At 36.9% G+C, this 21,849-nt stretch overlaps 1 protein-coding gene and 1 non-coding gene across 2 annotated transcripts; one reads left to right on the forward strand and one right to left on the reverse strand.

Annotated features, from left to right (window-relative positions):
• The first annotated feature begins 2,460 nt into the window (after nt 1-2,460).
• Nucleotides 2,461-5,277, forward strand: LOC113278087 (AP-1 complex subunit sigma-1). The gene is made up of 7 exons (XM_026527019.1): nt 2,461-2,585; nt 3,621-3,707; nt 4,014-4,105; nt 4,239-4,347; nt 4,449-4,484; nt 4,808-4,894; nt 4,977-5,277. The coding sequence occupies exons 1-7, from the start codon at nt 2,583-2,585 to the stop codon at nt 5,046-5,048; spliced, it is 486 nt and encodes a 161-aa protein (XP_026382804.1). The 5' UTR covers nt 2,461-2,582; the 3' UTR covers nt 5,049-5,277.
• Nucleotides 5,278-6,182: 905 nt separating this feature from the next.
• TRNAM-CAU lies at nt 6,183-6,266 on the reverse strand. The gene is given in 2 exon segments: nt 6,183-6,218; nt 6,229-6,266. It is a non-coding gene; the product is annotated as a tRNA-Met (tRNA).
• Nucleotides 6,267-21,849: the final 15,583 nt, after the last annotated feature.

Genomic DNA, 21,849 nt, shown 5'->3' on the forward strand with positions numbered 1-21,849 from the left:
ATGGGTTATCATTGTTTGACGCTGTGGTAATTATGGTGGTGATGGCGGAGCAGTTGGGATAGCAGGTGGAGGAGATGGTGGCGGACATGGAGGTTGCAGAGGAGGTGAGGGGAGAAAGAGAAGATGGAGTCGATGGAAAAGAGTGAGGGGGGTGTTTGGTTGGGTAGGAATAGGGTTAGGTACTAGGGTGTTGAGCGGATGTATCAGAATTCGATGTCCAGTGAGTTAAAGCATTGGATCGACACATCTGGATCGAATCTATCGGCTGAGATGACAATGCTTGCAGCGACCGTAGGATTGTGAGACACAACAAAACTGATGGCTCCAGATGGAGTTAGGTGCTGTAGTGTTAGACAGGAGCTTCAGAGTTTGATGCACTGTGATGAAGCGACCGTTGGATGATGGAATGGATCCAATCTGACGGTTAAGAGGGGAAACGGGTTTGGGTATTGATTTTAGGCTTAGAAAATGGGTTTGGGTTTAGGAAATGTGTTTGGGCTTAAACAATCTTGAGCCCACTTCTTCTTTAAGAACAATTTCTTCCTTTGTGAGCCCATTTTCATCCTTCTGGTCTTGTGCACAACATTCTTCGCGGTTTCCTTGTGTAATTCCTCCCGGCTTTTCACCACTTTTCTGCTCTTTTCCGCTCCGCTATTCATCCAAACTTTATTTATTACCTAAAAATGCAAATTAGATAATAAAAATATTTATTCTTGAAAACAAAGAAAATACAGAATATGGGATAAAATGTAGAATTAATGCACAAAAGATGAGTTAAATGCCAAGAAAAATATATAGAAATATGCACTTTTTAGGACTCATCACTTTAGTAGATGAGTAGATGAGTATTTGCCATGTTCATGTTAGCACTATAAATCATAACACTCCGAACACATTGAGTAGATGAGTAATCAATAAAGAGATGTTGCATACTTTCAAGATAATTATTACATAGAGCACAATTAGCATTAATATTTCACCCACATATAGGCATTTTTGGAGGCATTCCAAAGAAAATGTAAGATATTACTAGGAAGTTTAGTTTTCTAAATGGAAATCCAGGAGATGGGGACAGTACTAACAAAACCTCTGTCCTGATTTTTATCATTAAAAATAGCCTTGTAAGCAGACTTAACAGTGAAATACTATTAAAATTAGGTTTCCACCTAAAATAATCTAGACCATAAAAAGGAATTCTAGATTTTTTCAATAGTATGGATATCAAATAAAGCATTAAAAATATGAATATTCCACTATTTTGTATCAGAATCAATTAGTTGAGACACATGAACCATATTACATGAAACAAACTGAGAGTTTACAATATAGTTTATAGGTGGGATCCATCTATTCCTCCAAATATGGATAGATTTTCCATCACCAACTTCCTAGCACGCGTATTTGTTAACTATCTCAAGGCCCCTATAAATGTCATTCCAAATCCATGACCTATTAGCAGTTAGGCTACCAACCAGGGGATCAAAATTATGATAGTACTTTTTATTAAGAATTTTGACCGACAAAGCATCTTTATAATGCAACATTCTCTTAGCCAATTTAGCTAATAAAGTTTAGTTCATTATTTCAGATTGTTTAACATATAAATCACATAGGACTCTAGGTCGAGCTACATCTTTCCATTTTATTAAGGGAAACACCTTTTTTACCTTACTTTTTATTATACCAAAATCTCATTTTGATAGCATCCATTTTGTCTGTCTGAGTTTTAGGAATAAGAAAAATAAACATATAGTGGGATCCTAAACTACCCAGGACAAATTGAGTCAGGATAGTTTTGTCTGGAAGCTTAAGAAATACAGATTTCCAAGCAGCAAGCCTGCCACCATATCTATCAAGCCTATTAGGAAAAGACTACACTTTGTTTTTTCGAAGAAGAAGAAGTGGTACTCGGAAATACTTGTCATTAAGAGCAAGTTTCTCAACGAGGACCTCATTCCTAGCTAATACCATTAGGAACACCACTGTTAAAAGCTATACTAGATTATTATACTACTTTCGTTTCTAGAAAAGTGTTACTTTCATTTTTTCAATTTGGTTTATTTTTAGGCTTGACCTGAGAAACACCTAACTTGGCCAATAATATTTACCAGAAGTCTGGCATTTTTGGGGTTGGCTGTCTCATATACGAGACAATCATCCGCAAAGAAATTGGACCTTGCTTTTATACATCCTTTTTTCTTTTTTTTGATATGCGAAAACCGGACTCAGATCCCTATCCGAACCCAACCAGTTAGACTAGCCCCACTGCCAGACCCAACACCGCTAAATCCACTACACAACCAATCTATTACAAACCTTGCTTTTATACATGCACAGAGAGAGAACTGAGCCACGTATTGCTTGCTCTAAAACTTGCACGTGAGAGAGACCCGGTTCAGCTAAAAAAAACGGGTACCCTTTCACACGACCCGGTATTCGTAGTTAACCAAAGGAGGAGACATTGTTTAAACAAAAAAGTGTTCTTCTGTTCCTCTTTACTTTCTTTCTTTACAAAAACACTTGCAGCGTGGATTTGGCGATCTCTTTCTGTAACACCTACACATTACCTTAGATCGGAAACCATGGTAAGTCAATTGTTTCACAAATTACATATTTGAATCTTAATTTATAGATCTCTTGAAAAAACAAAATCTAGTTGGAATTGAATTCTCTCACTCATGCGATAAATTCAGCCCTAATACCGAAATCTGTTTCTCTGTAATTCCCTTTTGATTGATCGGTCTATTATTTCGTCAATCTCTATTTATCAAATGACTCAAATTCAGTGATGTAATTATGATTTGATCTTATTTTTTGACTGCTCGATCTTGGATGCTTCGTAATTGAAATGGTTGCTTTAGATCCTATAATTTCTTTAGATAAGAATCTTGCACCACTTTAGTCTTAATTTATAGAATTTGTAACTATGATGTTGGAATGCCTAGTGATATTAATCCCTTAAGACACTTTTTTTTTTCTTTTGAAGAAACTTGTTGTTGGTTTTACATGATAAAAGAACCATCTTCTTTCGACTGTTGTATCGAATTGAGAAGGCTTACAAACTTCTTCTGTTTCAATAGTTACTTTTTGGCTTACACGCCCAACAGAGGCAGATGTGTGAGTAAATAGTGGCATTGGATGTTGTGGATGATTAGCAACTTGTATATTTAGGAGCAAAAGTTATTGTTTTGAAAGAAATCACTGAGACTGTTGCAATAGGGAGTATTATTTTTCATTCTATAGAACTCTTCGGGTGTTAAACTGAAAAGCTAATACCTAGGGGGTGAAAATATGAGTTAGCTCAGGACACTGATATTCGGATTCCTGAACACCTATTCTAAAGCAATTTTTTAACATGAAATCAGTTGTGTTTAGAGCATTTAGTTCGTACATATTTAGTAGCCTTGCTTACATATTTTGATTACTAATGAGCCACTGCGGTTTTCAGGCACACTGTTGGTGAATGATCATCAATTTATGATTTTATATTTCGTCCTGTATTAGTGGCATTTTATATGTAGCGGGGAAATATTCCATATGTTTGCATTAGCTGTGTAAGAGACTATTTTAAGCCATTTGTAGCTTTTCACATTAATTGCTCATATCTCTATGCTTTTCAGATACACTTTGTGCTCCTTATCAGTCGACAAGGAAAAGTGAGGTTGACAAAATGGTATTCACCATATTCCCAGAAGGAAAGAACTAAGGTAGTTTTTGCCCCGCATCTACTAATTCATCTTGAGTGCAGTTTTTCCAGAAAGCTCAGTTTCTGGTAATGCTGTGTTTCAATAATTAAAAATAGATGTTTTTCTTGATGGTATAGAATGGCTGAGTATCAGAAGAAAATGTCTATGGAAATTGAAGCTACCTTATGGATATACATTATGTATATGTACATAGTGTCCATTTATATTGATACTGTTAAGCATGAAATTATGTCTTATGACGTATGTCTAGAATTTGCTGTTTCATTTCATTTTAAGATTTTTACTTCATTGGTGCATGCTTTGCAGGTGATTAGAGAGCTTAGTGGAGTGATTCTTACACGAGGCCCTAAGCTCTGTAATTTTGTGGAGTGGAGAGGGTACAAAGTTGTGTATAAAAGGTATGAATTTCTTGTGTTCCAATTTATAACTGCTTTTTCTTTCCTATTAGTATACCTTTTACACAGTTGTAAAAGAGACCTCATCTTTAACTTGTAAAACACCAACATTTATTTATTACAAAATTGTACACAGATATGCCAGCCTTTACTTCTGTATGTGCATTGATGAGGATGACAACGAACTAGAGGTCCTTGAAATAATACATCATTTTGTTGAGATACTGGATCGCTACTTTGGCAGTGTGAGTAAACATGATTTTCTTAATTTAAAGTAGCTTGTCAGCATCATATTTTCATACTTAAAAGAGTTTATAATGTCATCTTCTTTCTGATTCTTTATTAGGTATGTGAGTTGGATCTGATCTTCAATTTCCATAAGGTACGCTCTTAATCTGTTTTATGTCTTATTAGTGCTCATGTCATGGATGGGTACATATATCACATTTGCATGTTTGTTGGTACAATTTAATATCTTTATCATCTTGGCATGTTACCTGAGAAGATTTATCAAAAAAAAGAACATATATGACTACCAATTAATTAGTATAATTGGTAAGCCAAGAGTCGCATTCTTTAGATCATGGACATCCCTTTTTTCTTGTTTTTCTGCAGGGAATATAACTAATTGATACCCTCCTTTTTTTTCTCCTTTTTGACAACCAACAATTTTCATATCGCTTCTTTTTTTATAAACCACAACAGGCATACTATATCTTGGATGAGCTTTTGATTGCCGGGGAACTGCAAGAAACCAGCAAGAAAACAGTTGCACGACTTATTGCAGCACAGGTACTAGTGTTTTTCAGCTGTTATGAATGGATTTCCAGAAGATTGCTGTTTTTTGTTGATCCGAATTTGATGTTTTCTGCAGGATTCACTGGTGGAGACTGCAAAGGAGCAGGCTGGTTCAATCAGTAATATTATTGCCCAGGCCACAAAATAGTCTTCTCAAGTTGGTCTTTGTTTATAGAATATATGACGGATCTTTTGTAACCATCTGTATTATTTTAAATTTTCCTGACGGTTTTTTTACATTTACTTTCTCATTTTAAGCAATCTTTTGTATCATCTGAGTGTTGGTTGTTGTCAAACTGGTGGGAGCTATAGTTAGAAGTAAAACATAAGGTGCTTATTTTTCAAACTTGCATAGATTGGATGCAAAAACTTTTATAGATGAACAGGTGAAACTATAGTTAGTATGGCGCATTTTTAGTGAATTAGGTTGCCTTGATTGTTTCGCTTACATGGAGCTGAATCATGGTTTGCTTGTGCGGCTGTGCCATTTAACTTTTGGATATATTCGCTTTCCAGGAGGTCGGGAGCTTTTATCAAAAAAAAGAAAAGAAAAAAAGAAAGAGAATGTGCCATTTTTTAGTGGATACATACACTATGCAACCGTTGTTTAGTGGATGCATATACAATATATGCAGTCATTTTTGTTCAATGATGTTCTGTAGGTTTTCATATTCTTAAAAATTATGAGTCTCAGAATAGACTCGACAATAACAGTATCACTGTATGTGGGCATGAACATTCTGCTGGTGTTTTCCGTTAAATTGTAACACTGACGGCCTAAAGTCGGTCACCTGCAAATAAAGAAGACGAGAGGATGTGTCAAGCTATTACTAGATTTATATGCATGATCGAGTTGGAAATACTATTTACTAACATGGGGCATTTCCAACTGCATCATCGAGTTGTCATGCCTATTGATGCGGCAGATGAGTCATATACTAAATTGAGCTAAGCTTATAGATTCAACTCCAAGGCAATACATTGCCATCTGAACACTGAAGTTAGCAAGCAAAATGGATGAGTTCTCCAAGTTTTTTTTTGCCTGCTATTTTCACACTCTTCCTTATCTGTTTCCTCACTATTGTTGCTCAAGAAAACTAGTCAAGACTTGCTGGCTTTTCCTTGGATCCCTCCCATCCATGACAAGAAACTCGAACTGTTTACTTATATGGCTTACTGAGGTATTTTGTTCACTCGGTAGAGGTTTTCCTTGTAAACGCCATAAATTCAAAGATGAAATTGAGACAAAAGATCCACACACTATGCAAAAAAATAAAAGTGTTGGGGTGAGAGAGGCTCGAACTCTCGACCTCAGGATTTCTCTTAGCTATGAGACCTACGCGCTTGCCAACTGCGCCACCACCCCTTTGTTGTCTGTTTATTAATCCTTTTAAGTACGAACCTCCAGTTACTATTTGAACTTCTCACACCGCTTTCATAACCAAGTTATTTCTGTCTGCCTAACATTATCATTATCTTCGTCGGTATCAGATTCTTCGTGACTGGTTTGCTTCGCGGACTTCTTTAGATACATTCTTTAAGAATGATCTTTTAGGGATCATGGTTTTTTTTTTGGACCATGGTCTTATTAGGTCAACCTCCCTATACTTATAAGGGGTGTTCTAAAGTTAGCCAAATACACATTTACCCTTTACTTTAATTTATATTAAAACTAACCTAATAACTATATAAATCTAATCATACACATCTAATCTAAATGAATCTATTATCAAAATCAAAATCAAAAATATGAGGAGAATCGAGATTTTTTAGTTTTGAAAAAAAATAAATTATTCTCTTCTTCTTCTTCTCTCTTTCCTTGACGTTCCTCGTTCGATTGAAAATTATTCTTTTCTCATGTACTTCTCTTCTTCCCCATTACTTTTAATTGAATAGATATCATCAAAATAGGGTTCATATGGAAGTTACAGTGCTTTGTTCGGTTAGGACTCGTTTCACAGAAATCCTAATTTCTTAACTGAACTTCCTGAAAGGAAGAACAGTGCTGTTCAATAGGATTTAAAATTAGGTTACCGAACTGTGAGTTCGGTTGGTTCGCAAAAATTTCTAAAACTATCTAGTAACCGAACTCCACCCATATAACAAAAAGAAAAAAAAAATCCAATGTAACCGAACTGTGTTATTTTCCCACTATGTTGAGTTCTCATTCAACCGAACTTTTCCCACTCTGTTCGGTTGGTTCGCAAAAAATTCTAAAACTAGTTAGTAACCGAACTCTACCCATAATACAAAAAGAAAAAAAAAACAATGTAACCGAACTGTGTTATTTTTCCCACTATGTTGAGTTATGATTTAACCGCACTTGTCCCACTATGTTCGGTTTGTTCGCAAATTTTTTTGACAAACCGAACTCTTCATTAACTGCATACATGTGGAGTTCGGTTAGATATGTTGTTGCGTTAAAGTTTGCGAACCAACCGAACATGACTCTGTAAATCCTATAAACAAAGTTCGGTAACATGTCTGTTAACCGAACGACTTAAAACCTCCATTAAAGAGCGAGTTCGGTAACCTGCGTGTTTGAAAAAAGTAGCCGAACTACACTTTCAGATGAGTTCGGTAACCTGTTCTTCACATAAGGTAACCGAACAAGCCCAAATCTACTCTAAAAATTTACATTTTTTTGAAAATTTGGAGCAATTCAACCAACATTATCTAAGTTTGAAGCATACATGGGTACCCAAATACTCTTCCTCCGATTGTGGTTGGTAAAATCCATCGTTTTTCATGTTTTCCTTCTTCATCTTCTTTAACTTTACTCTCTCAATAATTCTACTTCTTTTAAAAAAAAAACCATCTGATTTTTTAATGTCACTAATTATCTTTAACTTAATCATTACACTAACTATTATTAACACTAACTAATCATTATCCAAAATTAATTAGGAGGGTAATTTAGGTATTAATATAAATATCTAGATAAGGGGTGACCTAGATTTACTTCTAATGTCTTACCCAAAATAAAACAATGGTCCCCACAAAAAAACCATGGTCCCCAAAAAATCGTTCTTCCTTAATGGATTTTTTTTTTTTTAGAAATTAACATTTAATCCCAAAGTTACTGAGCTTTGGACACTCTAGTCCAATGTAGTCAATATCGGCCGTATCGGCCGATATATCGGGGATATTTCGGATATCGGCCCAGAACGATACGATAAGAAGGATATCGGGGATACGATATTCGCCCGATAATATCGGCCGTATCGGTCGATACGAAATTTTCCTACATTTCCCGAGATGAGACGGTATTGGTCGTTTTCTATAAAGTTTAAGGGTAATTTTGGCGAAGAAAGTCTTCCAGGTGGTAGTAGAGGTGCATGTAGCTCTCGAAGCAAGTTACTAAAGTTACTCTTTTGTATTTTTGATAAAATTGATGTTATCTATTTTATCTTATCCGAAAATTGATAGACGCATTTATGTGTCTAATATAGCCCCATTGTATATTGTGTTAGTACCCATTTTTGTACTTATTATGGCTTTTTATGTCCCTGTAGGTATTTCCGGAGAAATAAGCTTTTGCGGCGAAATTGGCTAAGAAAGTGGTTTTTGCGCTCGTGGGAGAAAATTACTATACGGACTCTCACTTTGGATAAGGGGTAACCTAATTACTAAGGGGTGACCCATTTCCAGGCAGCTGCTAAAGGGACACCAGAACTGGATAGGGGGAGGTCTTCTTCAAATTTCAAATACTGGTTTTTGGCGGGAAAGGCCATGCATATCGCTGTTGAATTTTGATCCGATTGTTGGAGCTGTTTTAGGGAGATTAAACACCGGAAATTGATTGGGCTGGACGTGATATGGATATAAAATTCTAGTATGGATGATTTCATGGGTTTAATTGGGCTAGAATATCCGGGAGAAGCAATCAAAGTTCAAACAAAGAGACGTGTCCTGTTGTGCACTTTCAAAGATTTTTGAGAGATTTCTGGAGGACTTTGACGATGGATTAACATGTACACGGTCTTATTCAAGTCTAGGGAAGAGTTTGGTAGCTATTTTATAGCTAACAGCACGTGAAAAAGCTCAACAGAAGGGATTATTCTCTCAACAGCGCATAGAAGAAAAAGAAAAGAAAAAGTCGAAATTTATACGAGATATTTGGGGTCTGTGGGATATATAAGAGTGGTTTCAAGTCATAAAAAGGGTTAGAAAAGTTTAGAGAGAAATAGGAGAGAGTTCAGAGCCGAAACAAGGAAGATACCATTGATTGTTGCTGCTGCTGCTGCGAGGAGGAAGAACGTGAAGAACAGACTCTCCAAGGCCGTCGTTTATCAACAGTGACATCGACTGTCCACTGCGGGTCGTAGTTCCTCAACAGTGCAAACAGCGAGCTCTCTGTGTCGTTGTTATACAACACTTGTGTTCTATCGATTATTTTCAGCACTACCCCTTTGTAACAGTGACGCTGCAACAGTACAACAGCGTTACAAACTTCAATTATCAATTATTTTCATCAATAAAAACACTTATTTAGCCATGAATACATCTTGTGAGTGTGTTTTTGAGATGAGGAGCTAAACCCAATCCCAGGGGTGACAGAGGAAGCCATTCTCACAATAATTATGTGGTAATCTCTATTTTATTAATTTATGCAATATTTTTATATGATTAATTGCATTGATAAAAATGATTTAAATGGTTTTTATTAATCAACTGTGTTTTCCCTTGATAATGCATGCTTAGTTTTAGACTCTTGATGCATTATACTTGTGAATAACATTTGATATTTTGGAAAATCTGCTCTTGGCAATATTTAGAATCAACCCAATTATTTAAATTGCATAGTAAAAAAATTTAGATCACATAAGTATTGTTGATTGGTGGAATCTTAACCCCTATTTCTCCATAAAATTTTACTTCAGTTTGCTATTTTTCCTAAATTTTATTTAAATCTAGAAATTTTGTTACCTTCACAAGTCTGAAAAGACCCTGTTTTTACCACTACTACAATCACTTTTGATAAACCATCAAATTTTTGGCGCCGCCGACGCGGACCTGTGTTTAGTTAGCATTTTTTTTTAGATTTTTATTATTTTTGTTCTTCTTTACGTTTTTTTTTTTTTTTTGTTTCCTTGCAGATTTTTGAAGATTGGAGCTAAAGACAATTTTGCCAAAGCTTGTGGTGATTTACTTAAAGTTTGGGAGCGAAAAGCAAAGCTAAAGGAGCGAAAGAAGAAGAATTTTATTTATTTATTTTGATAAAAAGAGAGAAAAAAAAAGAGAGACATTTTTTTTGTAATTTTTTTTTTATTAGACTTTCTTTTCTTTTGTTTTTTTTTATGGACTTTGGACATTAATTTTGGGACATTTTTTTTTATTTTTAAACCCTACGGAAGGGTACCCTTAAATATAAACTGTTTGCAGGGAAGGACGACGATTACAATATCGTCGGCCCCTCGGGTTCGCACACGGCATAGGAGTCGTGGCCCGAGTCGACTTCAGCGGTTCTTCGCCCGTCTGGTACGGGAGGTAAAATTCTAAACACCCGCGAATCTCCTGCAAGCGGGTTACTGGACTCCTTAAGGTGAATATATGCTGAGGACTTGAATATGGACTGTTTTTAAATTCCTAGTAAAGGGCAAGGACTGGACCATATAAGATAAGGGTTCGGATTTCATCACCGCTCCCTTCTTGCCCGCCTTAGGAAAACGAAACCTAAAGCGAACCTAAGCCTAAAATTTGGACTAGAAAGAGACCTATAGGGTATCGAGCTTAACAGGACAATCATTCGAAAAATATTGGTTACTCTTTTAAGCACACCTCGAAGTTCTTGACGGTTTCTGCGAGTTGAATGCGTGACTGCGCCGCATTGGATCGGTGAGGTTTTGGGTATCAAAGCTCCACTGAGCTTCCCTCGCCTCGATTCAACTTGCTTTAACTCGGATTGATTCCAGAGGGGTTTGCTCAAATTGTAACGAATTCCCTTTCGAAGGATTAGAAGCTGGTCTAGAAACAATCTAAGTGGAGCCATCATGCTTGTTGTTTGCTAGAAATCTTTAGGTTTGCTGTGGTAAAGTCGAGTCAGCCTGCTGTGTTTGCTAGAACCTTCCTGTTAGGATTTTTATTTCTTTTTGAATTTTTTAGTGTATGCCCGATTTTGTTTAGGGCTTGGAAAAGAGATACTCTAGGTCGATTGATTAGCGAAAAACCTAGTAGTTCTTCTGATTTAAGCAGGGAGCTCGAAGACTCTTCTTTGAGAGCCCTGTTTTTGGAAACTTCAGTTTTGAGAATCTGTCTCTTTGTGAGGAAAGTACCCCTAGTACTTCTGTTGTGCCAGCGATGGCAACTTTGAAAGATTACATGTTCCCAACTAGGACCAACCGAGCTTCATGCATTAAATTGCCAGCCACTACGGCTAATTTTGAGATAAAACCTAGTATTCTTCAATGATCCCTATATTCTTAGGAAAAGATGATGAGAACCCTTATTTTCATATTAGGGACTTTGAGGAAATCTGTGGGACAATTAGGATAAAGGACCTTACCGATGAAGTCTTGAAACTTAAGATGTTTCCCTTTTCCTTGAGAGATAAAGCCAAGACCTGGCTTAACAACCTACCGTCTGAATCCATAGAAACATGGCAGGAACTTATCGCTGCCTTCTATATGAAATTCTACCCTAAGCATAAAACTGCAGCTGTTAGGCAGAAAATTAGTGCTAGTGTGCAACAAGAGGGAGAGTCTCTTTATAGGTTTTTAGAGCGATTCAATGATCTCCTATCTCAGTGTCCTCACCATGGATTTGATAATATGAAACTTGTACAGATTATTTATGATGGTTTAGACTATTCGACCAAAGCCATGGTTGAGTCTATGTGCGCTGGTGAGTTCACTAGTAAAAATGCTGATGATGCTTTTACCTTCTTAGGAGCTATCGCTGAAAAATCCCAACAGTGGGAATCTTGTGTTGAACCCCCTAAAAGACTCTTGGTCAATAGAAGTAGCACCAATATGGTAGATACAGTTTTGGTTCAGATGCTAAGTTTGCTGCTTTATCTAGAAGGTTAGAAGCTTTGGAAATGGGCCAGTCTAAAAATAGGTCCCTTGTTGAACCTAATAGAGCCTCTCAAGTCTCTAGTTGTGGAATAGAGCCCGATAATTCATTTTGGGAAGGTCAGGTTAGTGAAGAGCAAGCCCATGCTGTCTATAACAATGCTAGGTTTGAGAACCGTCAGAAGTTTGACCCATACTCAGAAACCTACAACCCTGGTTGGAGAAACCATCCTAATTTCTCTTGGTCTAAGGGCCAGAGTCAAGGCCAGTCTAGCAATTCTCACGCCTCCCCCAGGTTTTGGTTTTAAGAACTCTTCAGGTCAAACCCAGTTTCAGAACACTTCCGAGAAAAAGATCTCTACCTTAGAGGATACTCTCACTATGTTAGCAAATAACCATGAAATGCTAACAAAGAACCACATGAGCTTTCAACAAGAAACTAGGCAAGAATTGAAGAATAATTCCCAGAGTCTTGCCAAATTAGAACTTCAAGTAGGACAAATAGCTAAGTTCATAAGTGAGAGAGAAGATGGAAGGTTCCCTAGTCGTACTGATCCCAACCCAAAAGGAGAGAAATCGTACAATCATGTGAATGCTGTCACAACCCTTAGGAGTGGAAAGAAAGTTGACAACAAGGTCGCCATGCCTGATAGTGAACATGCTGTAGTTCACCCTGCTGAGCCAGAAAATGAGGAGACTGATAGAGTCTCCAAAGAGACCAATGAGGGTCCTGTTAAGCCCGGCTTTGTTCCCAGAGCCCCGTTTCCCCAGCTGCTAGTTCCGACTAAGAGGGAGTCCAACTTTAATGATATATTGGAGGTTTTTAAGCAGGTTAATATCAACCTTCCATTATTAGATGCAATTAGGCAGATTCCCTCTTATGCCAAGTTCCTTAAGGACTTGTGTACGCGAAAGCGTAAGCTCAGTGTCCAGAAGAAAGCCTTCATAGCTAGTCATGTGAGTTCTATTATTCAGAATACCACTACTCCTAAGTATAAAGACCCAGGGTCCCCTACCATTGCTTGTACAATAGGTAAGTACCGTGTTGAGAAAGCTTTGCTTGACTTAGGAGCCAGTGTGAATTACTTCCATATCATGTGTACCTTAAGCTAGGACTTGGTGAGATGAAACCTACCCAGATAACACTTCAGTTAGCTGATAGGTCCGTTAATTCCTCGTGGTGTGATCGAGGATGTTCTCATAGAGGTTGACAAGTTTATTTATCCAGTGGATTTTGTTATCCTAGATACCCAACCTGTCCCTGACCCAGAGAACCAAATACCAGTGATTTTAGGTCGCCCGTTTTTAGCTACATCCAATGCGATCATTAACTGTCGAAATGGTATTATGAATTTGTCTTTTGGTAATATGACTATTGAGCTGAATATTTTTAATATTAGTAAGCTACCCTCTGAACTAGATGACTCGAATATAGAAGAGGTGAACATGATAGGAACATTAGTCGAGGAGTCATTACCAAACACTTTGTTAGAAGATCCATTAGAAAAATGCCTAGCTCACTTTGGGATTGATTTTGATGATGATAATGTAATTAATGAGGTGAATGCTTTGTTAGATTCAACCCTTTGTTAGATACTAGTAATGGATGGAAACCTAAGTTCGAACCACTACCAGTTTCTAAGTCTACCCTAGTTCCTTCTTTAGAAAGCCTCCTAAGTTGGACCTAAAACCATTGCCAGATACCCTGAAGTATGTGTTTTTAGGCCCGTCTGAGACTTTACCTGTGATTGTTTCTTCCGACTTGGATAGAGATCAGAAAGTAGGCTAGTAACCGTCATTCAAAACAACAAGGAAGCTTTAGGGTGGACCATAGCAGACATTAAGGGTATAAGTCCTACTGTTTGTATGCATCAGATCTATTTAGAGGAAGACACCAAACCTTCTAGGGAGATGCAACGTCGACTAAACCCCAATATGAAAGAAGTAGTTCGAACTGAGGTTCTTAAGCTATTAGATGCAGGAATTATCTACCCTATTTCAGACAGTAAGTGGGTCAGCCCCGTTCAGGTTGTTCCCAAGAAATCTGGTATTACTGTAGTCCAGAATAATAACAATGAGTTAATCCCGACCCGAATGACCACGGGTTGGCGTGTTTGTATTGACTATAGGAAATTGAACAAGGTCACTAGGAAGGACCACTTTCCCCTTCCCTTCATCGACCAGATGCTAGAGAGATTAGCTGGACATAGTCACTACTGCTTTTTAGATGGCTACTCTGGATATAATCAGATCGTTATTGCCCCAGAAGACCAGGAGAAAACCACTTTTACCTGTCCCTTTGGTACCTTTGCGTATAGACGCATGCCTTTCGGGCTATGTAATGCCCCAGCGACTTTTCAGCGTTGCATGATGAGCATATTTTCTGACATGGTAGAACGGTTCTTAGAGGTCTTTATGGATGATTTTTCAGTGTTTGGTTCGTCTTTCGATGAGTGCTTGCATCATTTGTCATTAGTTTTGACTAGGTGTAAGGAAAAGAATTTAGTGCTTAATTGGGAGAAATGTCACTTTATGGTTCGTTCAGGAATTGTTCTAGGGCATATTGTATCTTCAAAGGGTATAGAGGTGGATAGAGCAAAAGTTGACCTTATTAAAACTTTACCGGTCCCAAAAACCGTAAGAGATATTAGGTCATTCTTAGGACATGCTGGTTTTTATCGTCGTTTCATTAAGGATTTTAGCTTGATGTCTAGACCTCTTTGCAATTTGCTTGCAAAAGATGTTAAGTTTGTTTTTGATGATGCTTGTTTAGAGGCTTTTGAGAAGCTTAAGTCATTACTCACTACCCCCCCATAGTCCAGGCACCCAACTGGAACCTACCCTTTGAGATCATGTGTGATGCTTCAGATTATGCTATTGGTGTTGTGCTAGGTCAGCGAGAAAATAAGTTACTTCATGTGATTTACTATGCTAGCAAAACTCTGAATGATGCCCAGTTGAACTATACCACTACCGAGAAGGAACTATTAGCCATTGTGTTTGCCTTAGACAAGTTTAGACCCTATCTCTTAGGTTCTAAGATCATCATATATACTGATCATGCTGCTTTAAAATATCTTTTGTCTAAGAAGGATACTAAACCTAGATTGATTAGGTGGATTCTGTTGTTGCAAGAGTTTTCTCCAGACATTAGAGACAAAAAGGGTGCCGAAAATGTTGTAGCAGATCACTTGTCTAGGCTAGTTGTTAGTTCCCCAGATGATTCCCTTCCTATAAGGGATAGCTTTCCTGATGAACAATTGTTCTTTGTTACCCAATTACCTTGGTATGCGAATATAGTGAACTATCTTGTTACTGGTCGAATGCCCCAACATTGGGGTAAACAAGATCGTTCTAGATTTTTAGCTGAGGTTAAGCACTTCTTTTGGGATGATCCTTATTTGTTTAAGTATTGCCCAGACCAGATTATTAGGAGATGTATACCTGAGAGTGACCAGTCCAGTATTATTTCCTTTTGTCATGATCATGCTTGTGGGGGTCACTTTAGTGCTAAGAAAACTGCTGCTAAGATATTGCAGTGTGGATTCTATTGGCCTTCGTTGTTTAAAGATCCCACAGTTACTGCGTTACTTGTGAACGATGCCAGAAATTAGGAACCATTTCCCGTAGGAACATGATGCCCTTGAACCCTATTTTAATTGTTGAGGTCTTTGATGTGTGGGGTATTGACTTTATGGGTCCGTTTCCTAATTCTTTTGGTAACCTATACATCCTTGTCGCCGTAGACTATGTCTCTAAGTGGATTGAGGCGGTTGCGTGTAAAACCAATGACCATAGGGTTGTGATTGAGTTCTTGAAAAATAATATACTTACACGTTTTGGTACACCGCGAGCTATAATTAGTGATGGAGGGTCGCACTTTTGTAATGGGACTTTTAGACTTCTGATGAAGAAATATGGTATTACACATAAGATAGCTACCCCGTATCATCCACAGACTAGTGGTCAGGTAGAGGTTTCCAATAGGGAGATAAAACGTATATTAGAGAAAACAGTTAATCCTAATCGGAAAGACTGGTCGTCTAGGCTTACTGATGCCTTATGGGCTTACCGTACTGCGTTTAAGACCCCCATTGGAATGTCGCCTTATCGGCTTGTTTATGGCAAGGCATGTCACTTACCTGTTGAGTTAGAACACAGAGCTTATTGGGCTGTTAAGCAGCTAAATTTTTCACTTGACAAGGCAGGAGCCCATAGGAAACTCCAGCTCAATGAGTTGGACGAGATTCGTATAGATTCTTACGATAGTGCGAAGGAGTATAAGAACAAAATGAAACTTGTGCATGATAGAAACATATTACGGAAGTCATTTTCTCCAGGTCAAAAAGTTCTTCTGTATGACACTCGTTTGCATCTATTCCCCGGGAAACTGCGCTCTCGGTGGACCGGTCCTTTTGTGGTCCGTACTGTTTTTCCTCATGGAGCTGTTGAAATCGAGACACTGGATGGTAGTAGTTCTTCAAAGGTTAACGGTCAGCGATTGAAGCCCTTTTTAGAGCCTTTTCCTACAGGTGATGTTGAGGAGGTCCCTCTGGAGGACCCTGTTTACCCTTGATTGACCATCGAGGTGATTTGTATGTTGTATAATTCTTATATTCAGTTTTTGGTTTCACTTCACTCAGGTACTATCTTTCCGAACTCTCTCTTTACTATTTCCTCATGTTACTTTTATTCTTGGTACTGTTCTTTCATGAGAAACATTGAGGACAATGTTAGATTTAAGTTTGGGGGTGGGGAAGAAACTTTTTGTTAGCTTTTAGTTGCAATAAATAAACTCCAGAGCCTAGAAATTTATGCCTATTGAGGATTGCACTAACTAATCTAAGTGGATGGAAGCATTTTGATTGTAGGAGTTTGAGGAACCAATCTGATTAGATGGAAACATCTAAAGAGTCTATTCATAAAAGCACAGAGCTCAGGTGTTAGAAATAACATGATAGTTTCACCATATCTCGTTGAGTCCTTTTCACTTCTATTTTTATTTTATTTTGTTTTTAAACTATGTTTCTCTAAGTGATAGGTGGGGCCCACGATTCAAGTTGTTACCAATGCTAGGGTGAATTAGAGTGATTGAGATACCATGAAAAAAAAAAAAAATTGAGACCAGACCATTTGACCAAAAGGAATAAATTCAATAAAGTCGACCACTGGTACCCTTGTATATGCCAGTTGTGTTGACCTAGAGTTAGGTTATCGACCACTGGTACCCTTGTATATGCCAGTGTGTTGATATTAGTCAGACTAGTATCTCAATCCATTAGGATAGGTTCATTTTGGCGGAGGCCTTCAGACAGATATGGGAAACGTCGTTCACTTAGTAAACATCAAAACCATCTATGTTTTCTATATCCATCTTCTTGATCTATCCATGTGATTAGTTTTGACTCCGAATATGATGTCCATAGTGCAACTATCTGAGTAGAGCTCTGTCACTTTATATGAATTTTAGTATGCTTGAGTGCAAACTCGTGTACAGCAATTGGAATTTCGCATCAGGGTACTTCTTCCTGTAGTCAATAAGTATGCCAACCAAGGAGATTCTTTAGTGCCTTCCAAGGTTCTGCGTAGATAGCTAAGGTCTGGAGTATTAAGGTTTTGTGGGTATATCTCTGGTAAGCCCTCCCGAGACTATAACTCGGCCACTAGGGCCACCTAGGGGTTTAAAGGCTTATTGCATACGCTAAATGCAATCGACGATGCCTGCGACAGTGAGTTAGGATTTTATTTTCTATTTGATTTGCTCGGGACTAGCAAATAATAAGTTTGGGGGTATTTGATAGACGCATTTATGTGTCTAATATAGCCCCATTGTATATTGTGTTAGTACCCATTTTTGTACTTATTATGGCTTTTTATGTCCCTGTAGGTATTTCCGGAGAAATAAGCTTTTGCGGCGAAATTGGCTAAGAAAGTGGTTTTTGCGCTCGTGGGAGAAAATTACTATACGGACTCTCACTTTGGATAAGGGGTAACCTAATTACTAAGGGGTGACCCATTTCCAGGAGCTGCTAAAGGGACACCAGAACTGGATAGGGGGAGGTCTTCTTCAAATTTCAAATACTGTTTTTTGGCGGGAAAGGCCATGCATATCGCTGTTGAATTTTGATCCGATTGTTGGAGCTGTTTTAGGGAGATTAAACACCGGAAATTGATTGGGCTGGACGTGATATGGATATAAAATTCTAGTATGGATGATTTCATGGGCTTAATTGGGCTAGAATATCCGGGAGAAGCAATCAAAGTTCAAACAAAGAGACGTGTCCTGTTGTGCACTTTCAAAGATTTTTGAGAGATTTCTGGAGGACTTTGACGATGGATTAACATGTACACGGTCTTATTCAAGTCTAGGGAAGAGTTTGGTAGCTATTTTATAGCTAACAGCACGTGAAAAAGCTCAACAGAAGGGATTATTCTCTCAACAGCGCAGAGAAGAAAAAGAAAAGAAAAAGTCGAAATTTATACGAGATATTTGGGGTCTGTGGGATATATAAGAGTGGTTTCAAGTCATAAAAAGGGTTAGAAAAGTTTAGAGAGAAATAGGAGAGAGTTCAGAGCCAAAACAAGGAAGATACCATTGATTGTTGCTGATGCTGCTGCTGCGAGGAGGAAGAACGTGAAGAACAGACTCTCCAAGGCCGTCGTTTATCAACAGTGACATCGACTGTCCACTGCGGGTCATAGTTCTTCAACAGTGCAAACAGCGAGCTCTCTGTGTCGTTGTTATACAACACTTGTGTTCTATCGATTATTTTCAGCACTACCCCTTTGTAACAGTGACGCTGCAACAGTACAACAGCGTTACAAACTTCAATTATCAATTATTTTCATCAATAAAAACACTTATTTAGCCATGAATACATCTTGTGAGTGTGTTTTTGAGATGAGGAGCTAAACCCAATCCCAGGGGTGACAGAGGAAGCCATTCTCACAATAATTATGTGGTAATCTCTATTTTATTAATTTATGCAATATTTTTATATGATTAATTGCATTGATAAAAATGATTTAAATGGTTTTTATTAATCAACTGTGTTTTCCCTTGATAATGCATGCTTAGTTTTAGACTCTTGATGCATTATACTTGTGAATAACATTTGATATTTTGGAAAATCTGCTCTTGGCAATATTTAGAATCAACCCAATTATTTAAATTGCATAGTAAAAAAATTTAGATCACATATGTATTGTTGATTGGTGGAATCTTAACCCCTATTTCTCCATAAAATTTTACTTCAGTTTGCTATTTTTCCTAAATTTTACTTAAATCTAGAAATTTTGTTACCTTCACAAGTCTGAAAAGACCCCTTTTTACCACTACAACTACAATCACTATTTGAAATACAACAAAAATGTGTGGAGAAAATGTTTAATATAAAATTATAGTCTCTAAATCTAGAACCGATATTATACCGATATTTCAACGATAATATCCCCGATATAAAATCGTACCAGTGTATCGGTCCCGGCCGAGATGAACCGATATCCGATATTAACTACATTGCTCTAGTCCTACACTCTCAAGCCTAGTATCAGGAGGTCCAAATTAACGGAATCTGAAACGAGTTAATCCTTTCCTATACGATTCAGTCCAAAATATAAAAAAATCGATGACAAAAATACCCATCAGATATTATTTCTTCGTAACTCGGTTTTCATTTCTTCATTTCCAGCGTCCGTCGAGAATTTTTTTCCAGCCGCTCCTGTTGAAGACGATGTTACTAGTTTCATCTAGTTTTTCTTCTTATTTTTGTCGATTGATTGATTTCGTTTCACTTGATTCATCAAATTGGTTTTACAATTTTCGTAATGTAAAAATTTGAATTAGGGTTAATTCATCAATTTAGGGTTCTACTGAGATCAATTGTTTTTATATATAATATTTTTCGAGGTTGAGTGATGCGCTACAACAATCTACATGTATGTTATTCATTTATTTACGATCTTGTTATGTATTTTTGGAAGAAATTATTATTATCACTATTTGTTTTCTTGATTTGAGGGATTTTTTTTGATCGTAAGATGTTTTATTGAGTTTATGTAGTTAGATCAATTTTAGGTTTTCTTTCAAGGATCTCAACTTGTTGGGTATATGCAGTGAAGAGTATACTTAGTTGATAGGGTTGATGATGTTGGGTTTATTACTTTATTTATTTTTAATGTAGTGTTTAAAAACTAATCAAATGTACTTTCATTCGTAATTAGAGTTTATTGAGATTGTTTGGACTTTTTTTTATTTGTAAAAGATGGATGCTCATTTTTGGGATAGGAGGAACTGTTTCATTTTGGCAATAATATAACTTAAGTTAACATATAAGCTCCTTGCTTATGTTGACGAAGTACCTTGTTAGCTGATTAAGAAGATACTCATAATTGTGAAGGTCATAGGATGATGCCAGTTGATCCTGTTGTGCGATGGACATGGATTATGGTGTAAGATCCTCTTGCTAGTATATCTCCTGCAGGACCACCCCATGAAGCTTCTAAAGTAAAAATAACGATGCGTTGGAGAGATATTCTCAATTGATAGGAAAGTTTGTTAAAGATGGAATTAGCGGATTCACTGCAGGTATTATTAATCTCCCACTGTATTGCTTCTTCCTTCTGTGCTTGCTATATATGGATATGAAGTGACAAAGAGAAATTGTTAAGGAAATAAGTTGCATGATCATATTTATCTTGTTTGGATTTATGCCTAGGTACGAAAAAAGATAGGTAAACCCCATTTCTAGAAAATTCAAGTAACAAGATGGCGTGGCTATACTTCTTTTATATTAGATAAACTAAGTAAAATTTAGCAAGAAAACCGTGTTCACAAACTATTAGGTATTCTTAAAACTTTGCAGATGTGAAAAGTCTTCTGTATGTTCAACCAGAGGAAAAGCAAACTTGTCTAATGCTCATGTAAACTAGATAGAACTACGAACATTTTAGCAAGAAAAACTAATATTACCGGCGTCCCTTTTAGTTTGACGAAAGATCTTTTTGTGGAGGTTTCATTTCTAGATATGGAAATTATGACACTTTACTGCGTAGCGGAAAATGTTGAGTTGGTTATGATCCGCAATGATATTTATAATTAAAGCAGGGAATGCCGTTTACTCGATATTTAAATATTTCAATTATTAAAAATAGTCAAAACTTATTTGAATATCCAACTAACAAATCAACTTTTTTTCTCAAATGTCATTCATGTGAAGATTTAGAATTTTTGTAGTCGCTAACGCTTAATGGTAGACAAGTTAGTGTCAACTGCCTATGGATGACTAGCTTTGGAAAATCTAATGTGTACAAAATTGTACACATTGATTCTTAATGTGTACATAATTGTAAACTTGTTGATTATCATGATTATTGTTCATTCTTGCTGTTAGTTTCAATGATTATTCACCTTTTAACCCAGCTATCTTCTTTTACATTTTCTCACTCTATGAATCATATTTGTAGATGTGTACATATCTGTTCGCCATTGTTTGTTTTCACTTTATGAATCATTTCTTAATTCGCTTTATGAACATTATAATTTTTTCATCGAGTCCATGTATTATGTAGCTTATACACAAATTATGTATTGCAGTTGATGGATTGTAGCAAAGAAATACGGTATCCCTGAAGCATCACTATCAGGATCTGACATATGAACCTTTGAAGGCTGACAGAGTTGATTGTTTTTATCTAAAATCACATTGCTTCAGCTGTCGATATCGTCGTCTAGATTTCTTTGGCTTGTAAGTCTTCTTTGTCTTTCCACTTTTTGAGTTTTAAACACCTTTAATTTGTTATTGTCACTGCCATACAATATAATTGCCACATTAAATGTAATGTCTCTATAAAATATGTAGTTTGACCTGATCTAAATATATGATGTGAAATCCAAATTATTTGCATTAGTTGGAGAGGAAGCTTTGCTTTGGATAA

Source organism: Papaver somniferum, chromosome 5 (assembly GCF_003573695.1).
Source record: "Papaver somniferum cultivar HN1 chromosome 5, ASM357369v1, whole genome shotgun sequence".
NCBI lineage: Eukaryota > Viridiplantae > Streptophyta > Magnoliopsida > Ranunculales > Papaveraceae > Papaver > Papaver somniferum.

Bases quoted from the DNA above. Each gene is read 5' to 3' on its own strand.
- LOC113278087 (XM_026527019.1), top strand. The intron at 3,708-4,013 runs GTAGTTTTTGCC...CATGCTTTGCAG, and splicing joins CCCAGAAGGAAAGAACTAAG to GTGATTAGAGAGCTTAGTGG. The intron at 4,348-4,448 runs GTGAGTAAACAT...ATTCTTTATTAG, and splicing joins TGGATCGCTACTTTGGCAGT to GTATGTGAGTTGGATCTGAT.